Below are 17,170 nucleotides of genomic sequence, written 5' to 3'. Positions count from 1 at the left end.
GTGTGTCACGTTGTCTGATGAGGTCTTGGATTTCTGGTGTGAAGTTGGGGTTGTGTGATTTTCTGTTGCCTCTAGAGATGTATCTCTTGTCTGCGTTTTGTATGATTGTATTAAAAGTGTGCACAGCAATGTTTATGTTTGTGATTGGTGTACTGTTAAGTGTTTCAAAATGTTGATCTGTCTCTTTAGTAAAAGCTTCCTAGTTAGCTCTCTTGTAATTGGTGTATGTGTGTCTGTGGCCAACTGGGGTGCATCTTGTTTTGGTGGTGATGATTGGAAGGTGGTCAGAACCAAGGGTTCCGACCACTCTCCATGATGTTGTTGGGGTTAGGCAGGGGGAGCAGAAGGTGATATCAGGAGAGGAGGGAGTGTAGAGGGCTTGGTGTGGGATATGTGTATGATTATGTGTGTTGTTCATGATAGTCAATGTGTCAAACTGAGTCTGTATATCAAGCCCTCTGTCTGTGTCAGGGTTGTCGACATACCAGGCAGGCGACTTGGCGTTGAAGTCACCACCCATGATCAGGTTGGGGATTGAGGCTAGTTGGCTAAATTGAGGCCTGAAGGTGTTTGGAACTGTGGGGGATGATTGTGGGGAAATGTACATGTTAACTATTGTCAGTGTTGATTTGTTGCCTGTGCGGATTCGAATGGATTGTATTTCTGTTGTGTTATCTGTGGTAGGGAGGAGAATTTTGGTTGTGGCACTTGTGTCCACAAAACAGATGGAGTGATGGATCAGGGTGATGAGTCCACCGCCATTGCCGTCGGTCCAGTCTTGTCTGATGGTGGTGTAATTATGAAATGATGGTGTTTTGTGTGAGTGTCTTAGTTTTGTTTCTTGTATAATCGCAATGTGTATGTTGAGTTGTTTAAGAAAGTGTTCAAGTTCATGTTTTTTCGTGTTAATACCGTCAATGTTGTGTTGTAATATGTTGATGTTGTGTGTTTTGTATGTGTTGTATGTTGCCGTTTGGGGTTGAGGTTGGGGTGGTAATGGGGAAGGTATAGGATCTGGGTTAGAGGGGGGGAGAGGAGAGATCAGGGACAAAGGAAGGGGAGTACTGATCGGGGGTAAGGGCAAAGGGAAATTGGGAGTGGGTAAGGGTGCTGGCGGTGGTTGGGGAGGTGGGAGGGGGGTTACTGGAGGGCAGGTAGAACATGTCCAAGTGTTTGTGTATTGGTTTGTGTCAGCAAGTGTTGTACAAGTGAGGTGGGCCCAGTTTTTGCACATATTGCACTGAACTGAGCCCTTTGTCTGTCTGCTCGAAGTAATGGGTTTAGAGCATGTTGGGCATGTGTATTTTGTGGTGGGCCCAGGATTGCTCTCTACATCTCCGGCTAAAAGTAGAAGAAGATGGGTAATCGCCGGAAAATCACCCCTCGGTGCAGAAAAAACGTAACATTGCATGTTGGGAAAAGGATTGTGGTACTTCCCAAGGCAGGCGTAGCTCCTCTTGGGGATCGGTGCCACCTGCGTAGAGCTGATGGCCAGGGGTGGTTGCCGCTGTTTGGCCCCCAACTCTTGGGGTTGGGGGCTGGTCCCACGACGTAGACGCTGCAGCTCCAGGACCTGGAGAAATTGTTAACCACTTCAGTACGGGACTTAAATCTCGCGGGCAGCAGCCAATGCCAGCCGTATGACGTAACGTAATAATATTCGCATCATAAAATATAGTCGCCGCTTATATCGATCGTTCTCTCTTTCACCCGCGAATTTTGAAAACCACAGAGAATGGGATTCAGGGCGCATTTGGGAGAATGTAAAAACACAGGGGCGACTACAATAAATATAATCAAGACGGCGATATGGCAGCGTCGCGAATCCACTTGCTCCTCATGACGCCTACGTGTGCGGCACCGTATGGAAGGGGTTAAGTGTTTGGATGGAAGACCAAATTCAGAAAAGGACACCATTAAGCCTGTTTACCATACAGACGAAGGCGAAAAGTCTGTTTTAGACTTTGAAGCAACATGCTGGAGATGAATACACGCAAAATTTTGTTGCATATACTGGATGGTTTAAAAGATTTAAGAAAAGATTTCAACTTCATAGTGTTTGTGTGACTGGAGAAGCAGCAAATGCAGATGTAGGAGCTAAGTTTGTGGAAATGCTTGATAAAATTATTACAGATGATGGCTATCTTCCACAGGAAATATTTAATGTAGACAAAACAGGATTGTATTGGAAGCAAATGCCAGAATGCACTTATAACCATAAAGAAGCTAAAACAATGCCAGGATTTAAAGCTTAAAAGGACAGGCTTACACTTCTGCTTGGCGGGAATATTGCAGGATTCAAACTGAAGCCGTTCTTAATTTACCATTCGGAAAACCCACGTGCATTCAAACATGTAAACAAGCACACTTTGCCTATTTACTTTCGATCATATTGTAAGGCATGGATGACTCGGCCACTTTTTGAAAACTGGTTTGTGAATTGCTTCATAACTCAAGTGCATGAGTATTTGTTAGAAAAAGGAATAGCTTTTAAAGTTTTAATTCTGTTGGATAATGCACCTAGACATCCACCTCACTTGGGTGGTATTCATCCCAATGTGAAAGTTGTTAATTTGCCACCTAATGACAAATTCTTTGACCTATGGACCAAGGTTCAATTGCAACATTCAAAGCAAACTATTAGAGAATCACTTTTGCCCAAGCAATAGCTGCTATAGATGCCAACCCAGAACTAAGGCTATATCAATTTTGGAAACCATACGATGTTCTTATGTGCATCAAGAATCTATCTGCTGCATGGGAGGCTGTCACTGAAAAGTGTATGAATGTTATTTGGAAAAAGTGTCTCAAATGGTTTTACTGGATTTGAAAGTGAAGAACTCCGTGAGATACAAGAAAAAATATTGAAATTGTCAAAAGAACTTTCATTGGAATGTGAATTAGAGGATGTGGAAGAATTATTAGATCAAGAATCCAGTGAACTAACAAATGAAAAACTCATTGCATTGGAAGAGGAACGAGTGGCTGAAGAGGAGAGAAGACAGGCAGAGGAAGAAAAAGAAGAGTTGCCAATAAGGAAATTCACTACTAAGGGATTATCAGAAAGCTTCGCTACAATGAATAAATTCCTTAAACAGTTGGAAGAAATGGACTCTAATTTGGAATGCTTTAGAAGGATTGAAAGGATGATAAAAGATGTGGTGCGTCCATATCACGAAGCTTACTGTGTTCATGAAACGCACAACTCCACCAGTCACTCCTACCTTTGCCCCTGGTGCCACCTTACCTACCATTACCCCACCCCCTACAACAACAACCATTATCCCTCCTCCCACCACACCAACAGCTGATCCACAGCCCAGCACCAGCTATCTGAGCAACATCTAAGTTTTGTTTGTGTCTTTGTTTTAAATTGTCTTTTTGTATTTCCACAAATGTTTTCTATTTTTTCAACATCTCTGCATAATTGTATTTTTCAGTATTACTGTATTATTTTTATATGTTTTCAATATTAAACCAATTGTAGTAACGGAATGATGTTTAGAGAAACGTGTTGTAGAGACACGTGTTCAGAGTACTAAATATGACTTAAATATGATTATATATATATTTATATAAAGATGTATATATGTAATGTATATATAAGAAAATGTGGGTGAATTATGACTTAAACAGTTGGAAGAAATGGACCCTAACTTGGAACGCTTTAGAAGGATTGAAAGGATGATAAAAGATGTGGTGCGTCCATATCGTGAAATTTATGATGAGAAAAAAAAGCAATCAATCCAAACGAAGCTTACTGTGTTCATGAAACGCACAACTCCACCAGTCACTCCTACCGTTGCCCCTGGTGCCACCTTACCGACCATTACCCCACCCCCTACAACACCAACCATTATCCCTCCTCCCACCACACCAACAGCTGATTCACAGCCCAGCACCAGCTATCCGAGCAGCGACTAAGTTTTGTTTGTGTCTTTGTTTTAAATTGTCTTTTTGTATTTCCACAAATGTTTTCTATTTTTTCAACATCTCTGCATAATTGTATTTTTCAGTATTACTGTATTATTTTTATATGTTTTCAATATTAAACCAATTGTAGTAACTTTAATATTCTCTTTGATTTAAGCCTAACTTAACAATAGGAAACAGAATAATGGTTAGAGAAATGTGTTGTAGAGACACGTGTTCAGAGTACTCAATATGATTATATATATTTATATAAAGATGTATATATGTAATGTATATGTAAGAAAATGTGGGTGAATTATGACTTTAAGGAGTCTACTATTCCTCTGGGAATTTAACATGTGTCTGACATATGACCAAATTGAGTTATGACTGGTCAATCAGAACCAATTGCATTTGTAATTCAACAACTACCTGTATTTAGCATTAATTCATGGAACGTTCTCAGGCACAATCGACTTGTTCAGCTGCCAGTGTGTGTGTAACTCAAAATATTTGAAAGCTCTCCACTTCGTTTAGCCTCTCACCCTTGAAACTCACCTCCAGCCCCCAACTATCAACATTCCTTGTACATCTCATCTCCTTGTAGGTTGCCCATATTAACTTTTATGTTTCCTTCTCTCATATACCCTCTCAAACTGTACCAGTAACAGCTTCACTCTGTCCATTGTCTCAGCTATAAGTGGAGTGACATCTACAAACAGTCATCTACTCCAAATCCCTGACTAAGATAAGAACATAAGAATGAGGGAGACTGCAAGAGACCATAAGGCCTACATTAGGCAGTTCCATGTCCATTACCACCCATCATCCCCATCCATAAAGTTGTCTTAACTGTTTCTTAGAATAATAAATAATTTTAGCCCTCATTACATGGTTACAATTCTATTCCATTCATTGACCACCCTATTAGTAAACCAGTTCTTGCCTATTTCCTTCTTAAATCTAAATTTGTCCAATTTAAATCCATTACTGCGAATCCAGTCCTGTTGCCATGATATGATGACCTTGTTTGCATCACCCTAGTTAAAAATTTTGATTCACTTGAACCCCTCTGTTAGATTACCCCACACACTGCGTCTTTCCAGAGAGTGTAAGTTAAGGTGCCAAAGCCTCTTGTAAGGTAAATTTCTGAGCCCATGTATCATTTTGGTCATACTCCTCTGTACTGATTCTAGTGAATTGATATCCATTCTATAGGACAGAGTCAAACTGTACTGCATAGCCAAGGATGGGTCTAACTAATGCCAGGTAGTTTGACAATTACCTCGGCACTTCTATTCGTAACCATCCTAGCAATGAAACCTAATGCTCTGTTAGCTCTATTCCTGATGCTAATAGAGGGTTGTTCCAAAAGTAATGCCTCCTGTTTTTTTATTCTGCGTGAAGGGATTCGAGGGGATTGCAAATTGCATTGTTATAATGACTGAACTTATGCACTCATGACCTGAAAGTTTCATCTCTGTTGCAGATATTGATGGTGTGACACTCTCAGAAAGCAATCCCTGTCATGAACGTACATCAAAAGCAGAGATGCGTCATTGAATTCCTCGATGCAGAAAAAATTTAACCAATCAACATTCACCGACACCTGGTGAATGTTTATGAAGCCGATGCAGTTGATGTCAGCACAGTTAGGAGATGGGTTCGTCGATTTCAGAGTGGCGACAGAGATGTGAGTGACAAAGTACGCTCCAGACGCCCATGCACAGCCACCACCCCGGAAAACAAAGTATGCCTTGATCAACTCATCCATGCTGATTGGCGGGTAATGGTGAATGAAATGCATGTAGAGTTGGATGCGGGTGTCAGTGCACTGGAAACGATGTTGTCATCCCTAGGATACAGCAAAGTGTGTGCTAGGTGGGTTCCACAAATGCTCACGCAGGACCAAAAGGATCACCAACAGGATGTCTGTCAGGATTTGTTGGATCGGTATGAAGCCGAAGGTGACGGATTCTTGGACCGCATTATCACTGGTGACGAGACGTGGTGTCACCACTACGAGCTGGAGTCCAAACGGCAGTCGATGGAATGGCACCACTTACACTCCCCAGCAAAGAAGTTCATGATGCAGACATCTGCACGCAAAGTGATGTGCACCATCTTGTGGGACAGGAAAGGCATCATCCTCCTGGATTTCTTGGAACCAGGGGTGACTGTCAACTCTGACCATTACGTTGAAACATTGACCCAAGCTGAAGGCCCGGATTGCCTGTGTAAGACCAGAGAAAAGGGAAACATTCCAATGTCAGGCCACACACAAGTTTGTAGACCACAGAATGTGTGACAAAGTTCGGCTGGACGGTGCTGTCTCACCCGCCATGTAGTCCCGACCTGGCACCGTCAGACTTCCACTTGTTAGGACCTCTGAAGGATGCATTACATGGGCAGTGTTTCCCCGACAACAATGCAGTAATTGCAGCTGTGAAAAAATGGACCACCTCGGCAGGCGTTGACTTTTACAACTGAGGCATCAAGGCTCTCATTCATTGCTGGCAAAAGTGCATTGAGAATGGTGGTGACTACATACATACATACATATACCAAAGGCTTTTTCCCCCTTACACGGGGGGTAGCCAAAAAGAAAAAGGCATAGAAATCACTCCCACCCATTTCATTTCCCGTATATTCCACTCCTCTCCACCCTCCTCCCTCCCTCCTATCTTGGCACCTCCTGGATGATGGGTCATCCCTGCATCCTGTCCACTGCCCTGGGTCAGAAACAGTGTCGCAAGACACAGCACATCCACAGCAAGGCCACTTCATGAATTCGGCGACCCCTCCTCTCTGTCCCCTCATGCAGGAAAGGAGAAGACGGGGAGAAATCCCTTCGAGCTGTATCAAATTTTTTCTCATACATACTTCCTCACCCCACATCCCCCACCCACTCCCCCTCATGCATCACAGCCTCATCTATACACAACCCTTCTCCATTCACCCCTATCTTCTGTCCTCTCCCGTCCTTCCTCTACAGATATTCCTCTCTTTTGTAAAGCCCCTTTCACCCCATCCATCCATCTCATCCTAGGATGTCCCCTCATATTCACTCCCTCCACCTCTGCCTTCCACACTTCTTTTACTAATCTTTCTTCACTCATTCTTTCCATGTGTCCAAACCATCCTAATACTCTTTCATCAACCCTATCTCCCAGCTTCCTTTCCACCCCTGTTCTCCTCCTCACCTCCTCATTTCTCACTCTATCTAGCCTAGTAACCCCTATCATACTTCTCAGACATTTCATCTCAAACACATTCAAACTCCTTCTCCCTTCCTCTCTCATATTCCATGTTTCTGCCCCATACATTGCTGTTGGCACAATCACTCCTTCATATAACCTCCTCTTAGCATCCATTCCCAGATGTCTATTTCTCATTACACTTTTTAATCCACCAAGGCATTTACTCGCTTCTCCACATAGGAAAATAAATTCTGGAGCACAAAAGGTTGCTTGTTTTAATGGTGCCACTCCCATCTTCATAGCTCTTCAACTTTTTGAGTTAAAAAATAGGAGGCATTACTTTTGGAATGACCCTCGTACTCTGTTTCCTGGACTTAAGGTCAGGACTCACTACAACTCCAAAGTCTCTCTCACACTCAGTTTTCTCTAAAAATCTGTTATCTAAGCTATATTTGCTTTCTGGGTTGTGTAACCCTATATTTAGGATGCTTCCTTCACCCCATCTATATATGTTGAACAATTATGATAATATTGCATAACCCTGGTGCAACCCCACCTTCATCTCTAACCACTCACTCTTTATCCTCAAAAGAATAGTGATATTTGTAAATTCTTACATGCTACTAGAAGTTAGAATCTTGTCTTTAAAGTTAAATCACTCCTTGTTTCTTGTTTTTCAGAAAAAGCCACAAATCCTCTTAACTTGGAGGATGACCCCAATGCTATCCAGGCAGTGTGCCAGGCTGTCAACAACGAAGGAGGTAATGTGCAAACAGCAGTTAGGCTCATTGCCCATAAGATCCAGTCTCCACAAGAAAGAGAATCTATGCAAGCCCTGTCGGTAAGATCAACAAATGTGACATAGAATTTAATTGCCCTATATGAAACCTTATCAGATGTAATTAATCATTCAATCTGTAGCTTTGGCTACATCACTTTGAAGTTGATATAGATACTCTTACTCCAATGGCTATCAGGACTGCAGTCCCTTCACTGCTTTCACTATGCCTCTCCAGACCAATCTGTCCTCCGCTGTTTCCTTCCAATTTTGTAGGTCAGGGCCACATCATTCGCCACTCCATCACTCCACCGGTACCTAGGTCTTCCCTGGGGGCATCTACCCCTTATACTTCCCTCCATCACCATTATTGGCCATCTTGTTGGCTCCATCCTGGCACAGTGACCAACCCACCTTGTCCTTCTCCCACTTGTGACATTATGCAGCATTTGTTGATCTGTCTGATCTCTAATTTCCCTATTGTGCCTTTGTTTCCATTCTCCTAATTCCGCATCATACACAGGGCCCAGAATTCTTCTAATAATGGTGTTTTCAAAGACTTCAAATTTTCTTTTTCTTTGATCAATGTCCAAGTCTCACAACCAACACTGTTGGTCTAATTACAATGTTGTATGTTCTCATTTTTGTTTTCTTGCTAACCTTTCTGCTTCTCATGATGGTAGAGAGAGCATGGTAGCATCTGTTTCCTGCTGCAATACTTTCATTTATTTCAATGTCCATCTCATTTCTTTCCATTACAAGGGCTCTTAAATATTTGAATTTGTCTGTATATTGCACATTTAGGGTTCCGACCTACATGTTGCCTCCATTGCCATCTTCTCTACTCATTTTCATGATTGCAGTCTTACTCTCATTGCACACCAGGCCTACTTGCCCCACTGTGTTCTGGAATGGTGTGAACATTTTGTTAATTTCATCCATATTCTCGGCTATCATCACAATGTCATCTGCATAGGCTAAAAGCCCTATATTTCCTGTGTCAAATCTTGCTCCTGGGTGGTTAACCCATCTAATCCGACAGGCATGAAACAGGACTGTGTCACAAACGTCCGACAGTCCTTAAATGGGACAGCTACTTTGAGCGCTAATAAAAACCGTGCCAACATTGGTAGAGCTGCCATATTTGGTCGTGAGGTAAGGCCTATACATATGTAACTAAAATCAGCCAATATGAGTGAAAACACGTAAAAACATGTAAGTGTTACGTAAGTGTAATATAAGTGTAAAATAAGTATGATAGTAAATAATATAAGTGTAAGATAAGAATGTTCATGGCTGTATAAATATTCACATGTGGGTGCGTATTGAATAGTGAGTGATAAAACATACATAACTATAATCAGCCAATATGAATGAAAACATGTAAAAACATGAGCAGTGGCTTACGTTATGTAAGAATACACATAAAAGCACCTCCCCCGAGCCAGCCACGCTTCCCCACATCATACCGCCTTCATAAAACACCACGCTGCACCTGTGCCATAGAGGCGGAGAGTTGCCGCTACCACAATCTTTTCCAACTATCGGTTATTATTCTGAGACAACCATGGTGAGTAGAGCAATAGAAACTTGTAAGATGATGCATTGTCATGTCTACTAACAGTAGAATTTTTTTCCAGAGTAATTTGTAAGAGTTGATTTTTGATGATGAATGTGGTCCTAGGGGGTTGCGAATTTTGAGGCCATCGGCTCAGGCGGGTTAAGGCTCTCCCTAGCCACCTTTTCCATCACAAGGTTGAAGGGTGTTAGAGATAGGATGCACCCTTGCCTCAGTCCACTAATTACCTCGAACTCTTCTGTTTCCTTCCCCCCTACCTTTACTACGCATCTGCTATCTACATAGCATGCCTTTATTAGAGAGACCAGTTTCTCTGGTACTTGAAATTCTCTGAGGATCTGCCACATTGATTCTCGGTGTATGCTATCATACGCCTGTTGGAAGTGTATGAATAGTTGTTAGAGATCTTTATCATATTCATAGTATTTCTCCATTGTCTGCCTTATTGTGTGTATGTGATATGTTGTGGACCTGTTTTGTCTGAATCCACACTGATATTCTCCAAGTTGATATAGATAAAATTGAATACAGTGATCCCTCACTACTTTGCGGTTCAACTATCATGGGTTTTTAGAATATATACATAGAAAATATATCATTGAGTTTCTGGAAAATTCTAGAAAAATTGCGATATGTGAACACCTAAATTTTTTCATTAAATCCATTAAAATATTAATAATAAATATTATTTCCAAGTCTAGGAACAACAAAACAAGTATAAAATAGCAAAAAAACATATACAGGGGTATTTGAACTTGTAACTCACATGACAAAAAAAAAAAAGGAACCATCTAGAAAACAATGTGCATACAGTACCCATGTATCCTGTTGTTGAGAAAACACAAAGCATACCATCTCGGTGACGAAGTGCGTTGTAAGACGGGCTGTGATTGGTGCAGTGGAGAGAGATGACGAATCACAGCTTTCTATTTTGTAATGTGGCCTGTGATTGGTGCTTTGACTGATGCTCAGATCCGCAGCATCTTCCCTTGTCTCTCTCTTGTGGCCATTTCGCTTCAAGCTTTCTTGCTGAGCTGTTTACTGTACTACTTTACGCTGTGCTGTGTGATTTTTTTTTGTTTCTTTGCATTGAACTTTGCGTTTTCATCCCCTGCAACGGCTCCCGAGTGTGCCGCTTCTTCCAAGGCCGGTACATACATACATATACCAAGGCTTTTTCCACCTTACAGGGGAGGTAGCCAAAAAGGAAAAGGCATAAAATCATTCCCACCCACTCCATCCCTGGATACACTCCACACCCCTCCACCCTCCCTCTCATCTTAGCACCTCCTGGATGACGGGTCATCCCCTCACCTTGTCCACTGCGCTGGGTCAGAAGCAGTGTCGCAAGACACAGCACATCCACAGCAAGGCCGCTTCATTAAATCAGCGACCCCCCCCTCTCCGTCCCCCCATGCATAAAGGAGAAGACTGGGAGAAATCCCTTTGCTGTGTCAAAATTTGCTCACAAGGCTGGTACTGAGCTTAAATGCAAATGAAGAATGATGACGATCACTGAGAAGGTGAAACTTCTGGATATGTAGAAGGAAGGAAGAACTTTTGCTGCCGTAGCCCATCATTTTAGTGTGAACAAATCCACTTTTCGCTACATCAAGAAGGATGAGGCTGATATTAGGATGATGGCTGCCATCACCTTTAATAAGTCAGTGAAGAGAGTGGTTATGGCTCGTGATAAAACTATCATCCGTATGGAAGCTGCTTTGGCCGTATGGATAGCCAACTGCTGAAAGAAGAACATAGCTTTGGATACAAACATCATCCAAACAAAGGCTAGGAACCTGTACGAGAGTTTCGCTGCTAAGGAACCTGAGGACGACGGTGGCAACCATGAAGAAGAGGAAGAAGACAAAGACAATGTAGAAGATCCGCAACCAGGGATGTCCAGTGATTCACAACCTAAAAAACATTTTTTTCTGCTAGCAAAGGGTGGTTTGCTAAGTTTCAGAAACTCTTCGGCCTAAAAAGCATTTCCCTGCATGGCGAGGCGGCTTCTGCTGACACAAGCACTGCTGAAACATATGTGAATGAAACTTTCAAGAAGATTATCTCCGAAGATGGATATAAGCCCAAACAATATGGACGAGACAGACTTTTTTTGGAAAAGAATGCCATTGACTTTCCTGTTCAAAGAGGAAGCAAAAGCCTATGGCTTTAAAGCATACAAGGATCGTGTGACCCTTGTGATGTGTGGCAATGCTGTGGGATTTTTGTTAAAGCCAGGACTTATTTACAAGTCTACCCAAGGGCTTTAAAAAAACAGAAACAGGAATCTGCTACCTGTACATTGTATGCACAATCCAAAGATGCGGATAAGGAAGATGCTGACCTTCGACTGGTTCCACCAGTGTTTTATCCCACAAATCAAGATGTATCTATTAGAGAAGGGCTTGCCATTTGAAATCCTTCTCCTTATGGATAGCGCCAGTGGCCATGCTATTGATCTGTTGCATGAGGGCATTCAGATTGAGTTCCTATCACCCAACACTACGTCACTTATTCTGCCAATGGACCTGGGGGTTATCAGGGCAATCAAGGCCCTGTACACAAGAAATATCCTGGCGAACCTGGTTGCTTCTGTGGATGCTGCCAAGAAGACAAAGACAAAAAATTTAACTTGAAGGCATACTGGCAGCAGTACACAATTGCTATGTGCCTCCAAAAGATCCAGAAGGCATTGCAAGAAATGAAGCCTGCCGCCATTAACGCGAGCTGGAAGAAGTTGTGGCCCGAGGTTATTTACAACGACAAGGGAATTACACCTGCCAAAATTCAACACTCTGCAGTACAGAAAGCTTTGCAGTTGGCTGTGATCATTGGAGGTGACTGTTTTGCAGACATGACCATGAGAGACATTGATGAGTTATTAGACTGCCACTTCCAGCCGCTAACCGACGCAGACCTCGAAGACTTGATGAAGTCGGCCAGTGAAGAAAAAGAAGAAGAAATCCAACAAGAAATGGAAGAAGTTGTTGACCAAACTGGCTTGACTTTGGAATGGCTGGCCAAGCTCTGCAACCAGGCTAAAGAATTTAAAGAGAGGTCACAGGAATGGGACGATGATATGGTTCGTTCTGCACAATTATGCAACAAGGTCAATGAAGCCATGTATCTCTACAAGATGCTCTTTGAACGGAAAAAGAAGCAGTGGCAGTAACTTCCTATCACAATGTTTTTGCAGCTACTACTACAGTTGCACCTTCAGAAGAAGTGGAAGAGGTATCCCAGGAAATGGCACTGCTGTCTGAAGAGCATAAGATACAATCATCGGCTGCACAGTAGAAGTCACTATCAGCTTTATCATTATCATTTCTACTGTGCAGCAAATTCATCACCATCATCATTAAAATTTTACTTCAACTTCTTTCGTGTTGAGCCCAGGAAAGGGCACCGCCGTCTGAAGAGACGCAAAATACAATCATTGGCTGCACAGTAGAAGTCATCATCAGCTTTATCATCATCATTTCTACTGTGCAGGAAATTCATCACCATCATCATTCAAATTTTACTTCAACTTCTTTCGTGTTGAGTACAGTAACAATCTTTATTTTATTTTTTTTAATTATAAGTGTGGAATGGGCGGGTGGATGGGGGGTGAGGTAGTATGTGTGAGCAAAATTTGACGCAGCCCGAAGGGATTTCTCCCCGTCCTCTCATTTTATGCAATGGGGGGACGGAGAGGGGGGGTCGCCAATTTAATGAAGCGGCCTTGCTGTGGATGTGCTGTGTCTTGCGACACTGCTTCTGACCCAAGGCAGTGGACAAGGTGCAGGGATGACCCGTCGTTCAGGAGGTGCTAAGATAGGAGGGGGGGTGGAGGGGTGTGGAGTGTATTCAGGGATGGAATGGGTGGGAATGATTTTATGCCTTTTTCTTTTTGGCTACCCCCCTTGTAAGGGGGAAAAAGCCTTGGTATATGTATGTATGTATGTAATTATAAGTGTTATTGCTTAACAATTGTCATTGTTATTAATAGAGTACTGTAATGGGTGGGTTGTTAACAGTACAGGGAGGGTTTTAAAAGACCAAATACACATTAAATAAATACTGTAAATATGGTGTCCCTACTTCACGAAAATTCAGTTATCGCTGCCGGTCTTAGAACCAATCTACTGCGATAAGTGATGGATCACTGTACTTCATATTCTGTATCGACATACTTTTGAGGTAAACATGCTTATGCTGGAATTTTTCTTGTTTCCAGGTCCTTCAGGCATGTGCTAACAACTGTGGCCTCCCATTTCATGCTGAAATTGGAAAATTTAGGTTTTTGAATGAAATGATAAAATTAGTTTCTCCCAAGTATCTTGGAAATCATACTTCTTCGGCACTGAAAAAGCGAGTCATTGAACTCTTGTATACCTGGACTGTAGACTTGAAGAGTGAGGCAAAGATACTGGAAGCTTATAACATGCTTAAAAAACAAGGAGTAGTGAAGGTAAGTGGTTTTCTGATCCCATGTATACTGAACCATTATAACTTCATTATACCTTTGTTGAGACTGAATGGATGAGGTGGAATGGATGGGGGATGAGGGGGTGAGGGAGTATGTATGAGAAAAATTTGACACAGCCCCAAGGGATTTCTCCCCATCTTCTCCTTTTCTGCATGAGGGGATGGAGAGGGGGGTCGTTGATTTAATGAAGCAGCCTTGCTGTGGATGTGCTGTGTCTTGCGACACTGCTTCTGTCCCAGGGCAGTGGACAAGATGCAGGGATGACCCGTCATCCAGGAGGTGCAAAGATAAGAGGGAGAGAAGAGGGTGGAGGGGAATGGAGTATGGTAGGGATGGAATGGGTGGGAGTGGTTTTTATGCCTTTGTTTTTTATAAAGGGGAAAAAAGTCTTTGGTATATGTATGTATGTATTTAATTTTCCTAGATTTTTATTCATATATTATTGTTATTTCCACCATCCTGGTGATATATTTGATTTTGGTACAGTTGGTGTTTTTATATTTCACTTTGTCACATCAGGGTTGTTGTAAAAAAAAACAAAAAAAGTGGCTGGCCCTGTTATGGTTGTAATGTGTCTTGCTGCATTGCTTCTGAACTGGGCAGTGGGTGGGGGATAGGAATGACCCTTCATTCACAAGGAACCAAGATGAAAAGGAAATGATTAATGGATGGGGGTGGGTGCATGTCTAGGGTGACTACCTTCCTTGTAAGGGGGAAGAACCCTTTTGGTACAGAGATAGATATTTTGTCACATCACTTGTATAACAGATTCTTAGTAGCTTTCCAGTACCAATCTGATTTATTGGTAATATATGTGAAGGCTTACCATAATCACTTCAAATAGAAACCAGAGGTATTAGTACATTTTCCCTCTGCAGATGCCTTGATTGATGTAAGATCTGTGGTATCAAAAAGTTGCAAGACAAAACCTATCAATATGAAGATGCCTACTTGATTTAAGATTGGGCACCTCCCCATTCAAAATAATCCCTTTGAGCGGCAATACAGCATTCCTAGTGCTATTGCTACTGCTGAGATATGTTCTGGAAATCTTGTTCGTGAAGCATGTTAGATACCTTTTGCAGCTCATGCTAAATCTCCCCCAGTGTCAAAATGGCCCCCATTCAACTGCAACTTTGTTCTTTGGAAGAGTAAGAAGTTACAAGTAGAGCTGGTGTTGAGGGATAATTGTGCTAATAAGGTTGAGAAACTTGCATGTTATTAGAGTGGTCAGAGAGCATTGTCAGTTGGCTTCATGCCATATTTCAGACTGTTTCCATTGAATGTCCTTCTTCAGATTTCTCAAAACTTTGTAGCAGAACTCGGTGTTGATGGTCTGGTCTCGGAGGATGAATTTATGGTGAACCACCCTGTAAATATCAGTGAAACTGATGAGCATGCTCTTAGTTGCATTATTGATGTGCCTCACTTTTGATCATGAAAACGGTGGGCTCTTTATGGAAACAATTGGTTTCTAGGTCATACCCATAGACCCAATTTTTGTCTTTTGTAATGATCCATAACATGATGGTTGGGTCCTCCAGGTCCCCCAATGGTCCTGTTTATGGGGCAGAAACCTGGGTATGAACTTTGCACAATAAAGTAAATGATCAGATCAGATGTGAGGATTGCTTGCACTGTCCTGTATGACCTTAATGTACCTGACAATCCTCATGCACATGTCACTGAATTGTCTCCTTATTTCTGGGGATTGAATTTGTGAACTTTGAGAAATAGGCATTTGGGAATGGATGCGAAGAGATTATATGAAGGGGTAATTGTGCCAGTGACACTGTATGGGGTGGAGATTTGGAGTTTAAGAGAGGCAGAAAGGAGAAGTTTAAATGTGTTTGAAATGAAGTGTATGAGAAGTATGATAGGGGTTGCAAGGTTGGATAGAGTGAGAAATGAGTAGGTTAGGAGGAGAGCTAGGGTGGAAATGAAAATGGCAGAGAGAGCTGATGAAAAAGTATTGGGATGGTTTGGACACATGGAAAGAATGAATGAAGAAAGATTAGCAAAAGAGGTATGGAAGGCAGAGGTGGAGGGAGTGAACTTAAGGGGACAACCAAGGATGAGATGGATGGATGGGGTGAAGAGGGCTTTGAGTGAGAAGATGTCTGTTGAACAAGGAAGGGAGAAGGCAAGAGATAAAGGGTGAGTGGAGAATGGCTGTGTATGGATGATACTTTGACACAGCCCAAAAGTATTTCTCCCCAACTTCTCTGTCTTCTGCATGAGGGGATGGTGAGGGGGTGTTGCCAATTAAGTTGCCATAGCTTATTGCACCAGATGGCCAGCCATTCAAGTGTTCTTTTGTTGATATTGACTAGGTCAGTGTTCACTAAATTGGGGGAAAGTGGACATGAGCTGGGTAGTGGTTGGCAACCCTTACAGCTAGTTTTTTTTTTTTTTTTTTAGTTTAATTAAAAAAAAATTAGAGAAGTAAGTAAATGCCTTGGGGGATTAAAAAGTTTAATGAGAAATAGACATTTGGGAATGGATGCCAAGAGGAGATTGTATAAGATAGTGATTGTGCCAACAGCACTGTATGGGGCAGAAACATGGAACATAACAAAAGAAGAGAGGATTTTGAATGTGAGATGAGATGCCTTAGAAGTATGATAGGGGTTACTAGGCTGGATAGAGTGAGAAATGAGGTGGTGAGGGGGAGTGGAAAGGAAGTTGGGAGATAGGGTGGATGAAAGAGTATTGGGATGGTTTGGACACATGGAAAGAATAAGTGAAAAAAGAGTAGTTAAAGAGGTGTTTAAGGCAGAGGTGGAAGGAGTGAACATAAGGGGATGACCAAGGATGAGATGGATGGATGGGGTAAAAGGGGCATTGAGAAAGAGGGGAATGTCTGTGGAGGAAGGGAGTAGACAGATAGAGGTGAATGGAGAATGGTTGTGTATGGGTGATGCTGTGATGCATAGGATGGGGTGTGAGAGAGTATATCGCTCATTCATTTCAACAATGACATAACTCAAAAATTGAAGATTTTGAGTTATTTATACCACTGAATTTGCCATTTTCTATATTTATTTGTGGTAAGAACGCCATAACTAGTAGCAAAACTGGCCGCTAGATGTTGCTCAAGGCAATAACGTCATAATTCCAAATTTATTTTTCAAATAGGCACAAAGCATGTTTATAATAAATATATCTTTTAATATGAGATGTCATGTACTACATTTAATCATGAAATAAAAATTCATTGCTAAATA

The 17,170-nt window shown here is 42.0% G+C and overlaps 1 protein-coding gene across 13 annotated transcripts in view; it reads left to right on the top strand.

Annotated features, from left to right (window-relative positions):
- Gga (ADP-ribosylation factor-binding protein Gga) overlaps positions 1-17,170 on the top strand; it is a 251,519-nt gene that overhangs the window by 31,584 nt on the left and 202,765 nt on the right. For 9 of the 13 annotated variants that reach the window (XR_012966271.1, XM_076182998.1, XM_076183004.1 and 6 more), the window contains exons 2-3: positions 7,793-7,953; positions 13,692-13,925. Coding sequence is in view for 12 of the 13 variants with exons in the window: in XM_076182998.1 (XP_076039113.1) it covers positions 7,793-7,953; positions 13,692-13,925 (395 nt within the window). In the remaining variant the exon portion in view is untranslated. Of the gene's footprint in view, positions 1-4,378; positions 4,516-7,792; positions 7,954-13,691; positions 13,926-17,170 lie in introns of those variants that run through there. The other 4 variants (XM_076183002.1, XM_076182999.1, XM_076183003.1 and 1 more) reach the window with 3 other exon arrangements.

The sequence above is a fragment of the Oratosquilla oratoria genome, chromosome 3 (assembly GCF_046742065.1).
Source record: "Oratosquilla oratoria isolate Oo_2021 chromosome 3, ASM4674206v1, whole genome shotgun sequence".
NCBI lineage: Eukaryota > Metazoa > Arthropoda > Malacostraca > Stomatopoda > Squillidae > Oratosquilla > Oratosquilla oratoria.
The sequence above is the reverse complement of the archived record's forward strand: the minus strand, read 5'-3'. Positions and strand labels throughout refer to the sequence as shown.